Below are 18,733 nucleotides of genomic sequence, written 5' to 3'. Positions count from 1 at the left end.
AATACATGCTCGGATAGGCCAGTATCGGTCAGTATCGGTATCGGTCAGTATCGGTATCGGATCGGAAATGCAAAAACAATATCGGTATCGGATCGGAAGTGCAAAAACCTGGATCGGGACATCCCTAGTTCACACGCCGACAAAAATTTGATACGAACGTTGCATGTAGCGCCAACAAGTGGTCTGGCATGAGTACTACAGTATGCTACTGTCATTTCTACCAGCTTGTACAAACACAGGAAAAAAGCCCCTATAATGGCTACATTCTTGTCGCATAATCAAAGTGAAAAATCTAAGACATATAACCTGTTTGGATGACACTGTTCCACATTCATTTAACAAAAACATTTGGTATGCATCGTAACACCGATCTGAATTCCCACATGGCGCGCACAAGTGTATCATGCATTTAATCGGTGACGAAAGCAAAGTATTCGCCATGAAGGTCAGGGCTAGCAATAGTGATAGATTTGTTGGGTAACACTTAGCCTCGGGTGAAATACGTATTTTCCCCATCGCTATTTGCAGAGTGCGATGGTTGTTTTATAAGTCATAATGTAGAAATAAAATAAACCCTTCAAAAAACAGCAAAGAATCTAGACCAAAAAAAAAAACCAACCTAGAAATATTTGAAGAAATCTGTTAATTTTCATTTTCAGTGTACCGTATTTTTCGGATTCTAAGTCGCAGTTTTTTTCATAGTTTGGCCGTGGGTGCGACTTATACTCAGGAGCGACTTATGTGTGAAATTATTAACACATTACCGTAAAATATCAAATAATATTATTTATCTCATTCGCGTAAGAGACTAGGCGTATATCAGCAATCGTCACACACACACGTCACCCAATAAAAATTCGGCGGGGGCGGGTCATGGCAGAAGTGCATCGTGGAAAAAAAAGATGCTACCTGCTACTACTTCCGTACCTATGAGAAGGGCTGAACAAAAATGGCACCGATTGTTTGGTAAACGTATAGCATGTTCTATATGTTATAGTGATTTGAATGACTCTTACCATAATATGTTACGTTAACATACCAGGCACGTTCTCAGTTGGTTATTTATGCCTCATATAACGTACACTTATTCAGCCTGTTGTTCATTATTCTTTATTTATTTTAAATTGCCTTTCAAATGTCTATTCTTGGTGTTGGATTTTATCAAATCAATTTCCCCCAAAAGTGCGACTTATTTATTATGCATTTTCGGCCGGTGCGATTTATACTCCGGAGTGACTTATAATCCGAAAAATACGGTATACAAGTGGATTTCGCGCATGAGATGTTGGAACAACAGCTTTCGCAACATTTCTTGGTCAACCAAGGAAAATACATTTTGCATGGAGGCTTTTTTTCTCTCCAACCATTCATACATTTTTGAGGGAAAGTTTCGATGCCATCCTGCTCCATCTAAAAGCAGAATTTTTGACAGGGTTTGGAAGTTCAGAGAGAATGGGACTGTGCAAAATCTTCGAACTAAAGTTCTTAGGGACACCCTTTCTGGTCGGAGGGTGAATTCTAGGACAATAAAGAACATCGATGCTGTACGGGACTCAGCGGGGTCCGAAGAAATCCCTTAAACCGGGGGTCAGCAACCCGCGGCTCTTTAGTGCCACCCTGGAGCATTTTTTAAAAATGACTGAAAATGGAAAAAGATGGGGGGGAATATATTTTTTGTTTTAGTATGTTTTTTGTTTGAGGACAAACATGACACAAGCCCAGTTTAATATTTGTGTGTATGCTTCACTGATAAGAGTATTTGGTGAACATCGTTTTGCCCTACTAATTTCAGCGGTTCTTGAACTCACCGTAGTGAGGACTGTGACGCAACAGTTTACATGTAAAATCACTCCTTCTTTGTCTCATTTTGTCCACCAAACGTTTTATGCTGTGCATGAATGCACAAAGGTGAGCTTTGTTGATGTTATTGACTTGTTGGAGTGCTAATCAGGCATATTTGGTTACTGCATGACTGCAAGCTAATCAATGCTAACATGCTATTGAGGCTATCTGTATGTACATATTGCATTGTTATGCCTCATTTGTAGCTATATTTGAGCTAATTTAATATCCTTTACTTTTATCCTCTTTGTATACAATTTAGTTTTGCATGTCTCATGACACATTATCTGTATGTAATATTGGCTGCATTTCAGATAGTTGTTTGTGTGCCATGTTGTTCCAGACCACAGCAAACATTACCTAGCTTGCCAAAGATTGTAATAAATCTATTAAAAGAAGACAGCCTGCAGTTTCCTTAAACTTGGACACACACATCTATACCTTTTGTCATTAAAAGTCAGTCATTTCCAGGAGTTATTTCACCTTCTGGGTAGCCTCTGATTTACTAATGGTTTCTAATGTTGTAAAAATGTGTAGAATAAATAATATATTTCAACATTTCTGTCAACGAAGATTTGATTCAGCCTGCGACACAGTCATTTTGATAGTAGGCTAATATAGCTAATATAGACACTTACATCATGTGTTGTCTTCATTATAACACTATAAGACTTTTAAAGTCATTTTGATGGTAGGTTAATATAGCTAATATAGACACTTACGTCATGTGTTGCCTTCATTATAACACTTATATAAGACTTTTAATTTTTTGCGGATCCAGACAGATTTGTTTTTTGTATTTTTGGTCCAATATGGCTCTTTCAACGTTTTGGGTTGCCGACCCCTGACTTAAACCAACAAACTCACAAGCTGGGAATCTATTTGTTTTTGTGGCGTGTCCTTAAGGTGTCATGTTATGATTTTTTCCCTGGATTTAAAACACTACTTTGTGGTCTACGTAACATGTAATGGAGGTTCTTCGGTCAAAATATTTGCATATATTATGTCTTACAGACCGTCTTGAAGACGCTTTCTGTCCGTCTCTTCATGATGCGCCGTTTTGTGGGCGGTCTTATATACCTGCCTCCATTTTGACTGCGTCTTCTCCACCTCAGCCATGTTGTAGTTTTTAGCACATCAATATTGAGTCGACTGGCTGATATAAGTTCGAACTATCCGCTACTTTGTATTAGAAATGGCAAGACCGGAGGATGCATGTGCATGTACGAGCCAGTCTGCACCACAACAAGAGGGTAGAGAAAAAGAAGAAATTTATTGACTACAACGTCGGACTACAATGGCGGACTCGCGCAAAGCTAGTCATTGTAAAACTTTACCATTAATGGCAATATCCGCTGACGTCACCAATAGGAAAACGTCACAAACTGTGCAAATTCCAAACAGTTCATTTGGAGGAAGTATGAAGGAAGACAAGCTTGTTTTATAAATATCTCCGCCATGCCTCCATGGTTTTAATTTTACATTTTTAGGACTTATGCAGATCCCTAATACACAAAAACAGGTACCAATCGCTAAGAAAAGTTTGTTTTGCATAATAGGTGCCCTTTAAATCGGGTCTTCATTTGTATCCTCACCAGATCCAAATTAAGCAACAATTTACAGAGGCAGACTTGGACAAACGTAAAACCATTTGGAGCATATTTGGGAAAGAACATGACATATTTATGCAAAGCCACCTCGTAAAAACTTAGGGGAACAATCGTACACAGACCGAACTGTAAATATCAGCAAGAAATTTGCTGAAAATATACAGATTAAATGACCATTTTTTGTATTTTGCTTTGAAAAATACTTATACATGTGTCATTGCCTATGGATTGTATTGGGACGTGACTTCTTCCCGGAAGTGAAAAAAAGTGGTGGTCAACCAAGCCAAGATGGCGGTTGTGCGGCAAGAAGTGTGCAAACTATCTGAGTATGCAAGGGACCTGGATCTTCCTGCAAAAAGCAGATACCAGCAAAACATCTAACTATGCAATGGAATAGATCCCTACACTTGATCAAAAAAAGTTTTTTCGGAGAAGTTCCCAGATATATCGAACTATTGTGCTCCAGACACCATTTTGCACGACAAAACAGATGAAAACTTGGAAAAGCATGGAAGTCTACAACTTGTGTGTGTGGCTGTGTCAAGGACATTGGTATCAAGACTCTTCCGGATAAATATTAGGGGTGTAACGGTACGTGTATTTGTATTGAACCGTTTCGGTAAGGGGGTTTCGGTTTGGTTCGGAGGTGTACCGAACGAGTTACCACACGAACATATTAAGTAGCCACCTCCGCTTCCTTCTGCCTCTGTCTCTGTCAGTACTCTACACAGCACCCTGCATTGTCCCACCCACACAACCATCTGATTGGTTACAAACAGAGCGGTAACAGCCAATCAGCAGTGCGGATTCAGAGCGGTAACAGCCAATCAGCAGTGCGTATTCAGAGCGCATGTAGTCAGTGCTTAGCGTTTAGCAGGTAAGCATCAGGCAGCGGACTCTCCCCAAACTATAATAAACACCTCCCAGTCAACTACTAGTAACATCACTATGAGTCCGTTGACCTTCTAGAAATATAAAAGGCAGCTCAGCTCGCTCGCAGTCCTGGCTTGAGGTGAAGACTAATTCGCTTTTAGCGTATGGTTAGCTCATATTGCTGTGTGTGTATGTGTGTGTGTGCGTGTGTGTGTGTGTGTTACGGACAGCAAAGCCCTGTCTGTCTGTTATTTCACTTTACCTTTTTCTGTGTTGAAGCAGCAAAAAAGGACATTATGTTAAATGAAGAGTTTCTGTCTCTGATAGTTGATATAATAATGTAACTGCATCATTAAGCCTACATGAACTCCATGGTGTTCAGGGATGAATAGTCTCTCCTATTGCTATTGTACCATTTTTTCAGCTATAGTTACATTAATCATTAGTAATGCAGCAGCCTAGTTTTGAATGGCAGGGTCCCTGCTATCACAAGTTGATAAAAATATAACATTTATATAATAAAAATCAACTACAGGCTTCCCAAATGTTGTAATAAATTAAGCATGATGAGTTGACTTGAAACTGTTTAATGTTGCACTTTTTATATGGAGAAGAAAAGTTTTGTCATTGTATTTAATCTGAGCAACAACTTGAGGCAGTTTAATGTTGATTAACGTGGACAGAATTATTATAGTGTTCCCAATGTTAAAAGGAAAAAGTCATTGTTTACAAATTTGGTAAATAAATAACCAAAACATTTATATTTTGTTGTTTTCTTACTGTACCGAAAATGAACTGAACCGTGACCTCTAAACCGAGGTACGTACCGAACCGAAATTTTTGTGTACCGTTACACCCCTAATAAATATGCATAGTTTTTGCTCGAGGAAGGTTGCATTTCATGATTTAACTGCGTGTCTACAGCCATCTTAGTAGTTGTCGTTGTTACACGAGCTGTTTACGAGTATGCATGTTTTTCCCCGTCTTTATCAAAAATATAACTATAGATGTCAACATTGTGTATGCACTGGAAACTTCATACAGTATATGATTGCTGCCTTTGGTAAAAGCTTAACTCTTTTAGGTTATGCTTACAGTTGCTTTCTTTTATTTAGACTCACCGAGTTGGTGCTTATTGAAATACTCGTAGCTAACATGTGTTTAGGAAATATAAATAATATCAAGATAATACTTAAATGGGAAATAATAACCGTTAAAAGTATATCAAATAAATCCTTACCGAAGTGATCACTGCAAACCCGTGCGTTCTTCGACTGTGCTCCGTTGCTCTGAAGTGCGTGCGACTTTTCACGTCGTTGTTTGGTAAAAACTTGCACTGTTTTGCTCTTCTTGATTACCTCTCGAAGGACTCTGAAGAAACGTTTATCCTTTTCACGATTTGAACGGTTCTTACAGCCAAAAACAAAACAAGCATAAGCCATTTTTCTTTGAGAAAGGCTAAATGGCGCCCAGCACCCATAGAGAACAGACGCTGGCTTGACCACCGCGCATATTTAATGAGCCAGACGTGAGCTGGACATGACGTCATGTACTGTAAATCCAAGCAATAATACGATGACACGGCGATGACGCCATTTACACCGTCCTCTGCTGGCATAAAAGCAAACAAATCCTGCCTTGCAGTCTGCGCTAGGAGTTTGTAATAGGACTAAATATTTGCGGCATAAAAAACCCGCAAAATAAGGAGTTAGAGCAGATGTTTCAAACCTCTGGAATAAGCCTCATGAGGATTTAGTAGGGGTGTAACGGTACGTCTATTTGTATTGAACCGTTTCGGTACGGGGGTTTCGGTTCGCTTCGGAGGTGTACCGAACGAGTTTCCACACGGACATATTAAGTAGCGTAATGCACGTTGTGTAAACAATGCACACCGAGGCAAAACACACGGTATGCTAGCAGCTAACAGGCTACGATAGACTGACAATACGTCCTCTTTTCACCGGACAAGTCCTCTTTTGCGGGGCTGTCCGGGGCGGAGTTTCTTAAATGCCTCAAATGTCCGGCATTTTGAGTTAGGGTTGCGTGTATTTTCAATGTACGTTCAGGGTTAAGAAGGGGTTAAAAACAAAACAAATTGTGAAGGTGCGCAGCTGCATTGGTGAGGGAGGGGCAGAGACAGAGAGAGAGTTATGATAAACGCGCTTGCGTCGCCAGGCTTTGCTATTTATCCATAGATTTATCAGATTTAATTTTTTATTATCTATGGCAGGGGTGTCAAAAGTGTGCCCCGGAGGCCATTTGCGGCCCACAGCTAATGTTTTAAAGGCCCACGGCGCATTCTAAAAATACTATTTAAACAAACAAAAACATAACAAAAGTGAAATAAAAAAACTTAAAGGTGAAATGTAATTTAGAAAAAGTTGCAATGTTGACTAATAAAACAAAGCTGTTTTTTTTTTCTTTCAAACTGTCATTGCTCAAAACATAATATTGAATCAAAATCAATGTTATTATGAATTATTGACCTATCCAAGGTTCCGATTACTTCACATCAAATATTCCACTAAGAAAAATATTTTTGGTGGAAGATTTTGCAAATTTGGTAAATAAATAACCAAAAAATTTATATTTTGTTGTTTTCTTACTGTACCAAAAATGAACCGAACCGTGACCTCTAAACTGAGGTACGTACCGAACCGACATTTTTGTGTAACGTTACACCCTTAGGATTTAGTAAATAAAAAAATACCAACTTTGTCTTTTTGTTTACAAAATTCGCAAACCATTTTTAAAAAAAATGGCTGCTTCTGTCCGTGCGTCTTCACAAACTGTACTTTTTTACTAAAATGACTTAACCGTCATTGAAACCACAGATTTAAACTCAAACAGGTCATCAACACACTACACGTCTTGATGCCAACATGGTCTACTGTGGAAGTAAAACGCGCTTCCGTCCTGCGGTTTAAGTTAATAGGTGGTCAATTCTGGGATCAGTTTCAGATTAAGGCTGAACAACAAAGTCGTTAGCCGACTAATCCCCTAAAAGTACAAAAACTGGTTACTTTTGCACTTATACTCCCGCCAGAATAGCAGGACTGCATCCTGGGCCTCAAGGCAAATGTCGCGAACAAGTGTTTTCTCAAATCTTCCAAAGGGTAGAATCATGGCTGCAACCCAGGAGCACTGTGGTGTTTTTATGGACTGGCTGCAATAGAAAAAAAATTGTCAAAGAGCCTCCTCATGAAAGGGACAAACTGCTGTTTTTTAAGGATCTATTGGAAAATATTCCAGTCAAAGACCTTCTAAATCAGGGGCTCTTAACCTTTTTAACCTACAACAGCCAAGGGCCCACTCAAATATTTACAACGAATTAGTCATCTTACTCTTAAATTTTAATCATATTTAATATTTATATCTAACCTACTTACAGTTTAACAGGATAAACCTTGTCAAATGCTATGAAGCCATGCGTTACCAGGCTGCTTAGAAAAGGAAGTTCTAACCAGATATACTGTACTGCAGTGTTTTTCATCCTTTTTTGAGCCAAGGCACATTTTTTCGTTGAAAAAATCCAGAGGCACACCACCAGCAGAAATCATTAAAAAACAAAACTCAGTTGACAGTAAAAAGTCGTTGTCGCAATTGTTGGATATGACTTTAAAACATAACCAACCATGCATCAATATAGCTCTTGTCTCAAAGTAGGGGTACTGTCGCCACCTGTCACATCATGCCCTGACTTATTTTGACTTTTTTTGCTGTTTTCTTGTGTGTAGTGTTTTAGTTATTGTCTTGTGCTTCTATTTTGGTGGCTTTTTCTGTTTTTTTGGTATTTTCCTGTAGCAGTTTCATGTCTTCCTTTGAGTGATATTTCCCGCATCTACTTTGTTTTAGCAATCAAGAATATTTCAGTAGTTTTTATCCTTCTCTGTGTGGACATTGTTGATTGTCATGTCATATTCGAATGTACTTTGTGGACGCCGTCTGCTGCTCCACACGCTATAAGTCTTTGCTGTCGTCCAGCATTCTGTTTTTGTTTACTTTGTAGCCAGTTCAGTTTTAGTTTCGTTCTGCATAGCCTTCCCTAAGCTTCAATGCCCTTTCTTAGGGGCACTCACCTTTTGTTTATTTTTGGTTTAAGCATTAGACACCTTTTTACCTGCACACTGCCTCCCGCTGTTTCCGACATCTACAAAGCAATTACCGTAACTAAAGGCTGCCACCTACTGATATGGAAGAGTATTACACGGTTACTCTGCCGACACTCAACAACACATAATTTGAAGACTATAATTACTGATTTGCAAAAAATATTTTTAACCCAAATAAGTGAAATTAGATCATCTCCCACGTTGAAAAACACTGCTGTACTGCATAAGTAGGGGCTCATAAATAACTGACAATTCTTCTTTACATTGTGCTGAAATAAATAAACTAAATGAATAATAATTATATGTTTCTTAACTAATCTGTCAATAAAATTAAAGTGCAAATGAAAATACAGCTTCACCACTTTAGTCGTAATTGTTACGCTTAAGAAACCTCTCTATGATTTCAGCTGCAGTGTTTTTGTTTGATATTGTCATTACTGCCACTAGTGGTGGAAAAATGTATTGCAACTGAGTAATGGTGCGGCCCATACGGATGACAGCTGAGAAATAGATATTTTTTGGCAGCCCCAACAATGGTTAAGAAACACTGCTCTATATGACAAAAGCACTGATTTTATAATCTACTAAAAATAACCTAGTCAAAGATCTTCTACATGCAGGAACATTTTGCTATTTTTATGGTACCTACTACAATTTTTTTTGTCAAAGATCCTCTACAATCATGACAGAAACATTCTGCGTTTTTGGGTGATAAAAGACAAACAATATGAGTAAAAGAGCCTGTATATTACAGGAGGACTCTCCTACAAAAATACTAGTCAAAGATCCTCTGTTTAACAGAAAAGTTGTGCTATTTTCAAGGCCTGGCAGCATAAACAGTCAAAGATCCTCTACAAGCCAGGAGTGCTCTGCTGTTTTCAAGGACGGACTGCATTAACGTTAGTTAAAGATCCTCCATATGACAGAAGCGCTCTGCTGTTCGGCAGCAACAATGGCAATCAAAGCTGTCCAAGTGCCTCATAAAACAGGAGCACTCTGCTGTTTTTAAGGATCTACTGTCAAAACGCGAGTCAAAGATCTATCTACAATACAGGAGTGCTCTGCTTTTCTTTTCTTTCTTTTTTTAAAAACACAACAAAAATGTTGATCAAAGTTTCTCTCTATAAGACATGAGCACTTTGCTGTTTTTAAGGATCTATTGTGAAAATGCAAGTACAACTCTACAGTACTGGTCAGTATATGACAGGAGCACACTGCTGTTTTTGACCTTTACAGTACTAGTCAAAGCTCCTCATAACACAAGCGCTCTGCTGTTTTTACGGACCAGCTGCATGGACCAGTTACAAAGCTTTGAGATGCCAAAAACGTGGGCTGTTTTTAAAAACATGCAGCAAAAATGTTGATCAAATAATAATGCTGTTTTTAAAATGACAAAAATTGTTTTAAAAAAAAAGTGCAGTAAAAATGTTGATCAAAGTTTCTCTTTAAGACAGGAGCACTTTGCTGTTTTTAAGGATCTACTGTCAAAATGCAAGTATAACTCTACGCAGCTGTTTTTAGAGCTCTACTGCAAACACACAGTGTCATCAAAGCTCTGCTGTTTTTAAAAACATGCAGCGAAAATGTTGCTCAAATTCCTTTATAAGACAGGAGTGCTTTGCTGTTTTTAAGAGTCTACTGTCAAAATGCAAATAAAAACTCAACAATATACGACACGAATGCGCTGCTGTTTTTAGAGATCTACTGCAAACATACAGTACTAGTCAAATATATTCTATAGAACACTCTGCTGTTCTTTAAAACAATTGCATGAAGCCAAGGTAAATATCCTAGAGATGAAAAACATTCTGCTAGTTTTTAAAAACATACAACATAAAAGTTGATCAAAGTTTCTCTACTAGACAGGAGCACTTTGCTGTTTTTAAGGATCTCCTGTCAAAATGCAAGTAAAACTCTTACAGTATATGACAGGAATGCACAGCTGTTTTTAGAGGTCTACTGCAAACATACAGTACTAGTCAAAGCTCTGCTGTTTTTAAAAACATGCAGCGAAAATGTTGCTCAAAGTTCCTTTATAAGACAGGAGTGCTTTGCTGGTTTTTAAGAGTCTACTGTCAAAATGCAAATAAAAACTCAACAATATACGACACGAATGCACTGCTGTTTTTAGAGATCTACTGCAAACATACAGTACTAGTCGAAGATCTTCTATAGAACACTCTGCTGTTTTTTAAAACAATTGCATGAAGCCAAAGTAAATATCCTAGAGATGAAAAACATTCTGGTAGTTTTTAAAAACATACAACATAAAAGTTGATCAAAGTTTCTCTACAAGACAGGAGCACTTTGCTGTTTTTAAGGATCTACTGTCAAAATGCAAGTAAAACTCTACAGTATATGACAGGAATGCACAGCTGTTTTTAGAGGTCTACTGCAAACATACAGTACTAGTCAAAGCTCTGCTGTTTTTAAAAACATGCAGCGAAAATGTTGCTCAAAGTTCCTTTATAAGAGAGGAGTGCTTTGCTGTTTGTAAGAGTCTACTGTCAAAATGCTAATAAAAACTTTGCTGTTTTTAGGGCTCTCCTGCAAACATACAGTTAAAGATATTTTATCCTTTAGGTGTTTTTAAGGACCGATCCCGAGTTAAATTGCCTCTAAAGGACAAAAACGCTCTGCTGTTTTTAAAGCTAAAATGCCAATCAACGTTCTTAGCTAAGCTTGGCTGTTTTTAAGGATCTACTAGTCAAAGATTGTCCAAATGATGTTTAGGTTAGCAAGGTGTCCAAATCTGGGATCAGTTTCAGATTAAGGCCGAGCAGGACAGCTCCTAGGCTACTAATCCCCCATAATAACCTCCTTAATTTGCGTTTGTACTCCCGGCGGATTAGCGGGCCTGAAGGATCAAGACCTCGGTGAAGGTCCGCGGGCCCACGTCACGATCCTGGACCCTGGACAAGTAGCCATGAGGCCAGGAAGCGGTCCACTGCATACAAACATACAGTACTAGTCAAAGCTCTGCTGTTTTTAAAAACATGCAGCGAAAATGTCGCTCAAAGTTCCTTTATAAGACAGGAGTACTTTGCTGTTTTTAAGACTCTACTGTCAATATGCAAGTAAAAACTCAACAATATATGACACGAATGCGCTGCTGTTTTTAGAGATCTACTGCAAACATACAGTACTAGTCAAATATCTTCTATAAAACACAAGTTCTCTGCTGTTTTTAAAAAACAATTGCATGAAGCCAACAAGGTAAATAGCCCGAAGATGACAAACATTCTGCTGTTTTTAAACAAATACAACATAAAAGTTGATCAAAGTTTCTCTACAAGACAGGAGCAGTTTGTTGTTTTTAAGAATCTACTGTCAAAATGCAAGTAAAAACTCGAACGAGAGCGTTGCTGTTTTTAGGGCTCTCCTGAAAACATACAGTCAAATATCTTTTAGGTGCTCTGCTGTTTTAAAAAACATACAACATAAAAGTTGATCAAAGTTTCTCGACAAGACAGGAGCACTTTGCTGTTTTTAAGAATCTACTGTCAAAAGTGCAAGTAAAAACTAAGCTGTTTTTAGGGCTCTCCTGCAAACATACAGTCAAAAATTTTTAATCTTGTAGGTGTTTTTAAGGACCAATCCCGAGTTAAATTGCCTTTGAATGTCAAAAACGCTCTGCTGTTTTTAAGCTTTAAAATGCAGATCAACGTTCTTAGATAAGCTTGGCTGTTTTTAAGGATCTACTAGTCGAAGACTGTCTAAATGATGTTTAGGTTAGCAAGGTGTCCAAATCTGGGATCAGTTTCAGATTAAGGCCGAGCAGGACAGCTCCTAGGCTACTAATCCCCCATAATAACCTCCTTAATTTGTGTTTGTACTCCCGGCGGATTAGCGGGCCTGAAGGATCAAGACCTCGGTGAAGGTCTGCGGGCCCACGTCACGATCCTGGACCCTGGACGAGTAGCCATGAGGCCAGGAAGCGGTCCACTGCATACAAACATACAGTACTAGTCAAAGCTCTGCTGTTTTTAAAAACATGCAGCGAAAATGTTGCTCAAAGTTCCTTTATAAGACAGGAGTACTTTGCTGTTTCTAAGAGTCTACTGTCAAAATGCAAGTAAAAACTCAACAATATACAACACGAATGTGCTGCTGTTTTTAGAGATCTACTGCAAACATACAGTACTAGTCAAATATCTTCTTTAAAACACAAGTTCTCTGCTGTTTTTAAAAAACAATTGCATGAAGCCAACAAGGTAAATAGCCCGGAGATGACAAACATTCTGCTGTTTTTAAATAAATACAACATAAAAGTTGATCAAAGTTTCTCTACAAGACAGGAGCAGTTTGTTGTTTTTAAGAATCTACTATCAAAATGCAAGTAAAAACTCAATGGGAGCGTTGCTGTTTTTAGGGCTCTCCTGAAAACATACAGTCAAATATCTTTTAGGTGCTCTGCTGTTTTAAAAAACATACAACATAAAAGTTGATCAAAGTTTCTCGACAAGAGAGGAGCACTTTGCTGTTTTTAAGAATCTACTGTCAAAAGTCCAAGTAAAAACTAAGCTGTTTTTAGGGCTCTCCTGCAAACATACAGTCAAAGATTTTTAATGTTTTAGGTGTTTTTAATGACCGATCCCGAGTTAAATTGCCTTTGAATGACAAAAACGCTCTGCTGTTTTTAAAGCTTTAAAATGCCGATCAACGTTCTTAGATAAGCTTGGCTGTTTTTAAGGATCTACTAGTCAAAGATTGTCTAAATGATGTTTAGGTTAGCAAGGTGTCCAAATCTGGGATCAGTTTCAGATTAAGGCCGAGCAGGACAGCTCCTAGGCTACTAATCCCCCAAAGTAACCTCCTTAATTTGCGTTTGTACTCCCGGTGGATTAGCGGGCATGAAGGATCAAGACCTCGGTGAAGGTCTGCGGGCCCACGTCACGATCCTGGACCCTGGACGAGTAGCCATGAGGCCAGGAAGCGGTCCACTGCATACAAACATACAGTACTAGTCAAAGCTCTGCTGTTTTTAAAAACATGCAGCGAAAATGTTGCTCAAAGTTCCTTTATAAGACAGGAGTACTTTGCTGTTTTTAAGAATCTACTGTCAATATGCAAGTAAAAACTCAACAATATACAACACGAATGCGCTGCTGTTTTTAGAGATCTACTGCAAGCATACAGTACTAGTCAAAGATCTTCTATAGAACACTGCTGTTTTTAAAAAACAATTGCATGAAGCCAAGCAAGGTAAATAGCCCGGAGATGACAAACATTCTGCTGTTTTTAAATAAATACAACATAAAAGTTGATCAAAGTTTCTCTACAAGACAGGAGCAGTTTGTTGTTTTTAAGAATCTACTGTCAAAATGCAAGTAAAAACTCAACGGGAACGTTGCTGTTTTTAGGGCTCTCCTGAAAACAAACAGTCAAATATCTTTTAGGTGCTCTGCTGTTTTAAAAAACATACAACATAAAAGTTGATCAAAGTGTCTCGACAAGACAGGAGCACTTTGCAGTTTTTAAGAATCTACTGTCAAAAATGCAAGTAAAAACTAAGCTGTTTTTAGGGCTCTCCTGCAAACATACAGTCAAAGATTTTTAATATTTTAGGTGTTTTTAAGGACTGATCCCGAGTTAAATTGCCTCCGAATGACAAAAACGCTCTGCTGTTTTTAAGGCTTTAAAATGCCGACCAACGTTCTTAGCTAACCTCAGCTGTTTTTAAGGATCTACTAGTCAAATATTGTCTAAATGATGTTTAGGTTAGCAAGGTGTCCAAATCTGGGATCAGTTTCAGATTAAGGCCGAGCAGGACAGCTCCTAGGCTACTAATCCCCCAAAGTAACCTCCTTAATTTGTGTTTGTACTCCCGGCGGATTAGCGGGCCTGAAGGATCAAGACCTCGGTGAAGGTCTGCGGGCCCACGTCACGATCCTGGACCCTGGACAAGTAGCCATGAGGCCAGGAAGCGGTCCACTGCATACAAACATACAGTACTAGTCAAAGCTCTGCTGTTTTTAAAAACATGCAGGGAAAATGTTGCTCAAAGTTCCTTTATAAGACAGGAGTACTTTGCTGTTTCTAAGAGTCTACTGTCAAAATGCAAGTAAAAACTCAACAATATACAACACGAATGCGCTGCTGTTTTTAGAGATCTACTGCAAACATACAGTACTAGTCAAATATCTTCTTTAAAACACAAGTTCTCTGCTGTTTTTAAAAAACAATTGCATGAAGCCAACAAGGTAAATAGCCCGGAGATGACAAACATTCTGCTGTTTTTAAATAAATACAACATAAAAGTTGATCAAAGTTTCTCTACAAGACAGGAGCAGTTTGTTGTTTTTAAGAATCTACTATCAAAATGCAAGTAAAAACTCAATGGGAGCGTTGCTGTTTTTAGGGCTCTCCTGAAAACATACAGTCAAATAGCTTTTAGGTGCTCTGCTGTTTTAAAAAACATACAACATAAAAGTTGATCAAAGTTTCTCGACAAGACAGGAGCACTTTGCTGTTTTTAAGAATCTACTGTCAAAAGTGCAAGTAAAAACTAAGCTGTTTTTAGGGCTCTCCTGCAAACATACAGTCAAAGATTTTTAATGTTTTAGGTGTTTTTAATGACCGATGCCGAGTTAAATTACCTTTGAATGACAAAAACGCTCTGCTGTTTTTAAAGCTTTAAAATGCCGATCAACGTTCTTAGATAAGCTTGGCTGTTTTTAAGGATCTACTAGTCAAAGATTGTCTAAATGATGTTTAGGTTAGCAAGGTGTCCAAATCTGGGATCAGTTTCAGATTAAGGCCGAGCAGGACAGCTCCTAGGCTACTAATCCCCCAAAGTAACCTCCTTAATTTGCGTTTGTACTCCCGGTGGATTAGCGGGCATGAAGGATCAAGACCTCGGTGAAGGTCTGCGGGCCCACGTCACGATCCTGGACCCTGGACGAGTAGCCATGAGGCCAGGAAGCGGTCCACTGCATACAAACATACAGTACTAGTCAAAGCTCTGCTGTTTTTAAAAACATGCAGCGAAAATGTTGCTCAAAGTTCCTTTATAAGACAGGAGTACTTTGCTGTTTTTAAGAATCTACTGTCAATATGCAAGTAAAAACTCAACAATATACAACACGAATGCGCTGCTGTTTTTAGAGATCTACTGCAAGCATACAGTACTAGTCAAAGATCTTCTATAGAACACTGCTGTTTTTAAAAAACAATTGCATGAAGCCAAGCAAGGTAAATAGCCCGGAGATGACAAACATTCTGCTGTTTTTAAATAAATACAACATAAAAGTTGATCAAAGTTTCTCTACAAGACAGGAGCAGTTTGTTGTTTTTAAGAATCTACTATCAAAATGCAAGTAAAAACTCAATGGGAGCGTTGCTGTTTTTAGGGCTCTCCTGAAAACATACAGTCAAATAGCTTTTAGGTGCTCTGCTGTTTTAAAAAACATACAACATAAAAGTTGATCAAAGTTTCTCGACAAGACAGGAGCACTTTGCTGTTTTTAAGAATCTACTGTCAAAAGTGCAAGTAAAAACTAAGCTGTTTTTAGGGCTCTCCTTCAAACATACAGTCAAAGATTTTTAATGTTTTAGGTGTTTTTAATGACCGATGCCGAGTTAAATTACCTTTGAATGACAAAAACGCTCTGCTGTTTTTAAAGCTTTAAAATGCCGATCAACGTTCTTAGATAAGCTTGGCTGTTTTTAAGGATCTACTAGTCAAAGATTGTCTAAATGATGTTTAGGTTAGCAAGGTGTCCAAATCTGGGATCAGTTTCAGATTAAGGCCGAGCAGGACAGCTCCTAGGCTACTAATCCCCCAAAGTAACCTCCTTAATTTGCGTTTGTACTCCCGGTGGATTAGCGGGCATGAAGGATCAAGACCTCGGTGAAGGTCTGCGGGCCCACGTCACGATCCTGGACCCTGGACGAGTAGCCATGAGGCCAGGAAGCGGTCCACTGCATACAAACATACAGTACTAGTCAAAGCTCTGCTGTTTTTAAAAACATGCAGCGAAAATGTTGCTCAAAGTTCCTTTATAAGACAGGAGTACTTTGCTGTTTTTAAGAATCTACTGTCAATATGCAAGTAAAAACTCAACAATATACAACACGAATGCGCTGCTGTTTTTAGAGATCTACTGCAAGCATACAGTACTAGTCAAAGATCTTCTATAGAACACTGCTGTTTTTAAAAAACAATTGCATGAAGCCAAGCAAGGTAAATAGCCCGGAGATGACAAACATTCTGCTGTTTTTAAATAAATACAACATAAAAGTTGATCAAAGTTTCTCTACAAGACAGGAGCAGTTTGTTGTTTTTAAGAATCTACTGTCAAAATGCAAGTAAAAACTCAACGGGAACGTTGCTGTTTTTAGGGCTCTCCTGAAAACAAACAGTCAAATATCTTTTAGGTGCTCTGCTGTTTTAAAAAACATACAACATAAAAGTTGATCAAAGTGTCTCGACAAGACAGGAGCACTTTGCAGTTTTTAAGAATCTACTGTCAAAAATGCAAGTAAAAACTAAGCTGTTTTTAGGGCTCTCCTGCAAACATACAGTCAAAGATTTTTAATATTTTAGGTGTTTTTAAGGACTGATCCCGAGTTAAATTGCCTCCGAATGACAAAAACGCTCTGCTGTTTTTAAGGCTTTAAAATGCCGACCAACGTTCTTAGCTAACCTCAGCTGTTTTTAAGGATCTACTAGTCAAATATTGTCTAAATGATGTTTAGGTTAGCAAGGTGTCCAAATCTGGGATCAGTTTCAGATTAAGGCCGAGCAGGACAGCTCCTAGGCTACTAATCCCCCAAAGTAACCTCCTTAATTTGTGTTTGTACTCCCGGTGGATTAGCGGGCCTGAAGGATCAAGACCTCGGTGAAGGTCCGCGGTCCCACGTCACGATCCTGGACCCTGGACGAGTAGCCATGAGGCTAGGAAGCGGTCCACTGCATACCCACCTAGTAGTAGTAGCCGGTGCGTGGCCCGGTAAATCTGTTTGTCTTTTTGCAGCTGCTTCTCGATCTTCTTGTTGGCTTCCCTCTGGGCCTTCTCCTCGTTCCGTTGGTCTTCCGTCTTGCTGTTGCCGAGACAGCCCATCTTCCCCCCCGACCCAAAAAACCCCAAAAAATTCCCAAGATGGTAGGTTCAAAGGTGGTCACTTGGGTGGGCAAAAGGAGGAGGAAAAGGGGGAAGGGGGATCTAAATTCTTGGACGGGCCCAAGAGTGGAAGACCCGGCTCAGAAGGTGAGGGATGCACATGGAGGTGTGGAAGGCTCCTGGCCCAGCGTGGCTGAATGATGGATGGATGATGGATGGATGACGGATGGATGGATGGATGTGGCTATTTACTGGCAACAAGGACGTCGGGCTGTAAATCCGCAATGAAGTCATCTGCTACCAGGGGATGTGAAATGGACATGGATGAAACCTCCTCTTATCCTTAATATCCACCGGAGCCCATGTTGGCTACATCCACTTCAAGCTTGACGGTGAAGAAGAAATAAACATTTCCTCAAAATGACACCTTCACTGGAAAACCGTCGATGGACTCTCTCCTTTTTGCCGACAAAATGACAGTTTAAGACCCCCTTAAAAAGGCCCCTTCCCCTCAGTGCTTTTATATGCGTGAAAATATCCTCGATGGTGGGTTTTTTTGTTGTTGTTTTGGGGTTTTTTGGTCAGTTCTTGAGGCGGCTGGGTGTCCTTGAACGCAACTCGACGTCCAGGTGTTGGTGGATGGAGGTCCTCCCGCTACGGTTCCCCTCGTCGTCCCCAGTGGATGGTGCTTACATGTGAGGCGGCAGACATGGAACCCACCGCCGTGTTTTCAAGCCCTCATCCAGCGTAGACGCGGCGGTTGTTGTATTTCGGAACAAGCCGAAGGGGGGCCGCGCCTGTTGCCGGGGAAGCGTCGGCCGTACACACGCAATGTTTCCTTGGCGGCGTGAAGGCGGTGAATGATACCCTTTTTTTCTCGGAGATTTGCACATTGAGATAGATAGCGTTGAAGAAGAGGTGGGGTGGGGCAAACGGCTCTCACGGAACCCTGGGAACGACGGACACGCGGTCAAGTTTTCTGGGTTGCGAAGCCTGATTTCCGGTGTTACCTTTCACAATAAAACGACGGCGTATTTTGCCTTTCCGAGCTTTCCAGGTTCTAAACCAGGGGTGTCAAACTCATTTTAGCTCAGGGGCCGCATGGAGGGAAATCTGTGCACACGCGGGTCGGACTATTAAAATCATGGCATTAAAACTAACAAAATAAAGGCAACTTCAGATTGTATTCTATGTCTTACTTTGGCCAAAAATAGAACCTACACATTCTGAA

General features: G+C 39.5%; 1 protein-coding gene across 1 annotated transcript in view; it reads right to left on the bottom strand.

The window, feature by feature from the left end:
- The window catches only part of LOC133586940 (guanine nucleotide-binding protein G(s) subunit alpha), a 107,404-nt gene extending 88,940 nt beyond the window's left edge, over positions 1 to 18,464 (bottom strand). Inside the window, exon 1 of the mRNA XM_061939403.2 lies at positions 17,364 to 18,464. Coding sequence (XP_061795387.1) covers positions 17,364 to 17,502 — 139 coding nt within the window. The 5' untranslated portion in view covers positions 17,503 to 18,464. The remainder of the gene's footprint in view (positions 1 to 17,363) is intronic.
- Positions 18,465 to 18,733: the final 269 nt, after the last annotated feature.

Source organism: Nerophis lumbriciformis, linkage group LG03 (assembly GCF_033978685.3).
Source record: "Nerophis lumbriciformis linkage group LG03, RoL_Nlum_v2.1, whole genome shotgun sequence".
In the NCBI taxonomy this organism is placed as follows: Eukaryota; Metazoa; Chordata; class Actinopteri; order Syngnathiformes; family Syngnathidae; genus Nerophis; species Nerophis lumbriciformis.
Note: the sequence above shows the minus strand (reverse complement) of the source record. Positions and strands in the feature narration are given on the sequence as shown.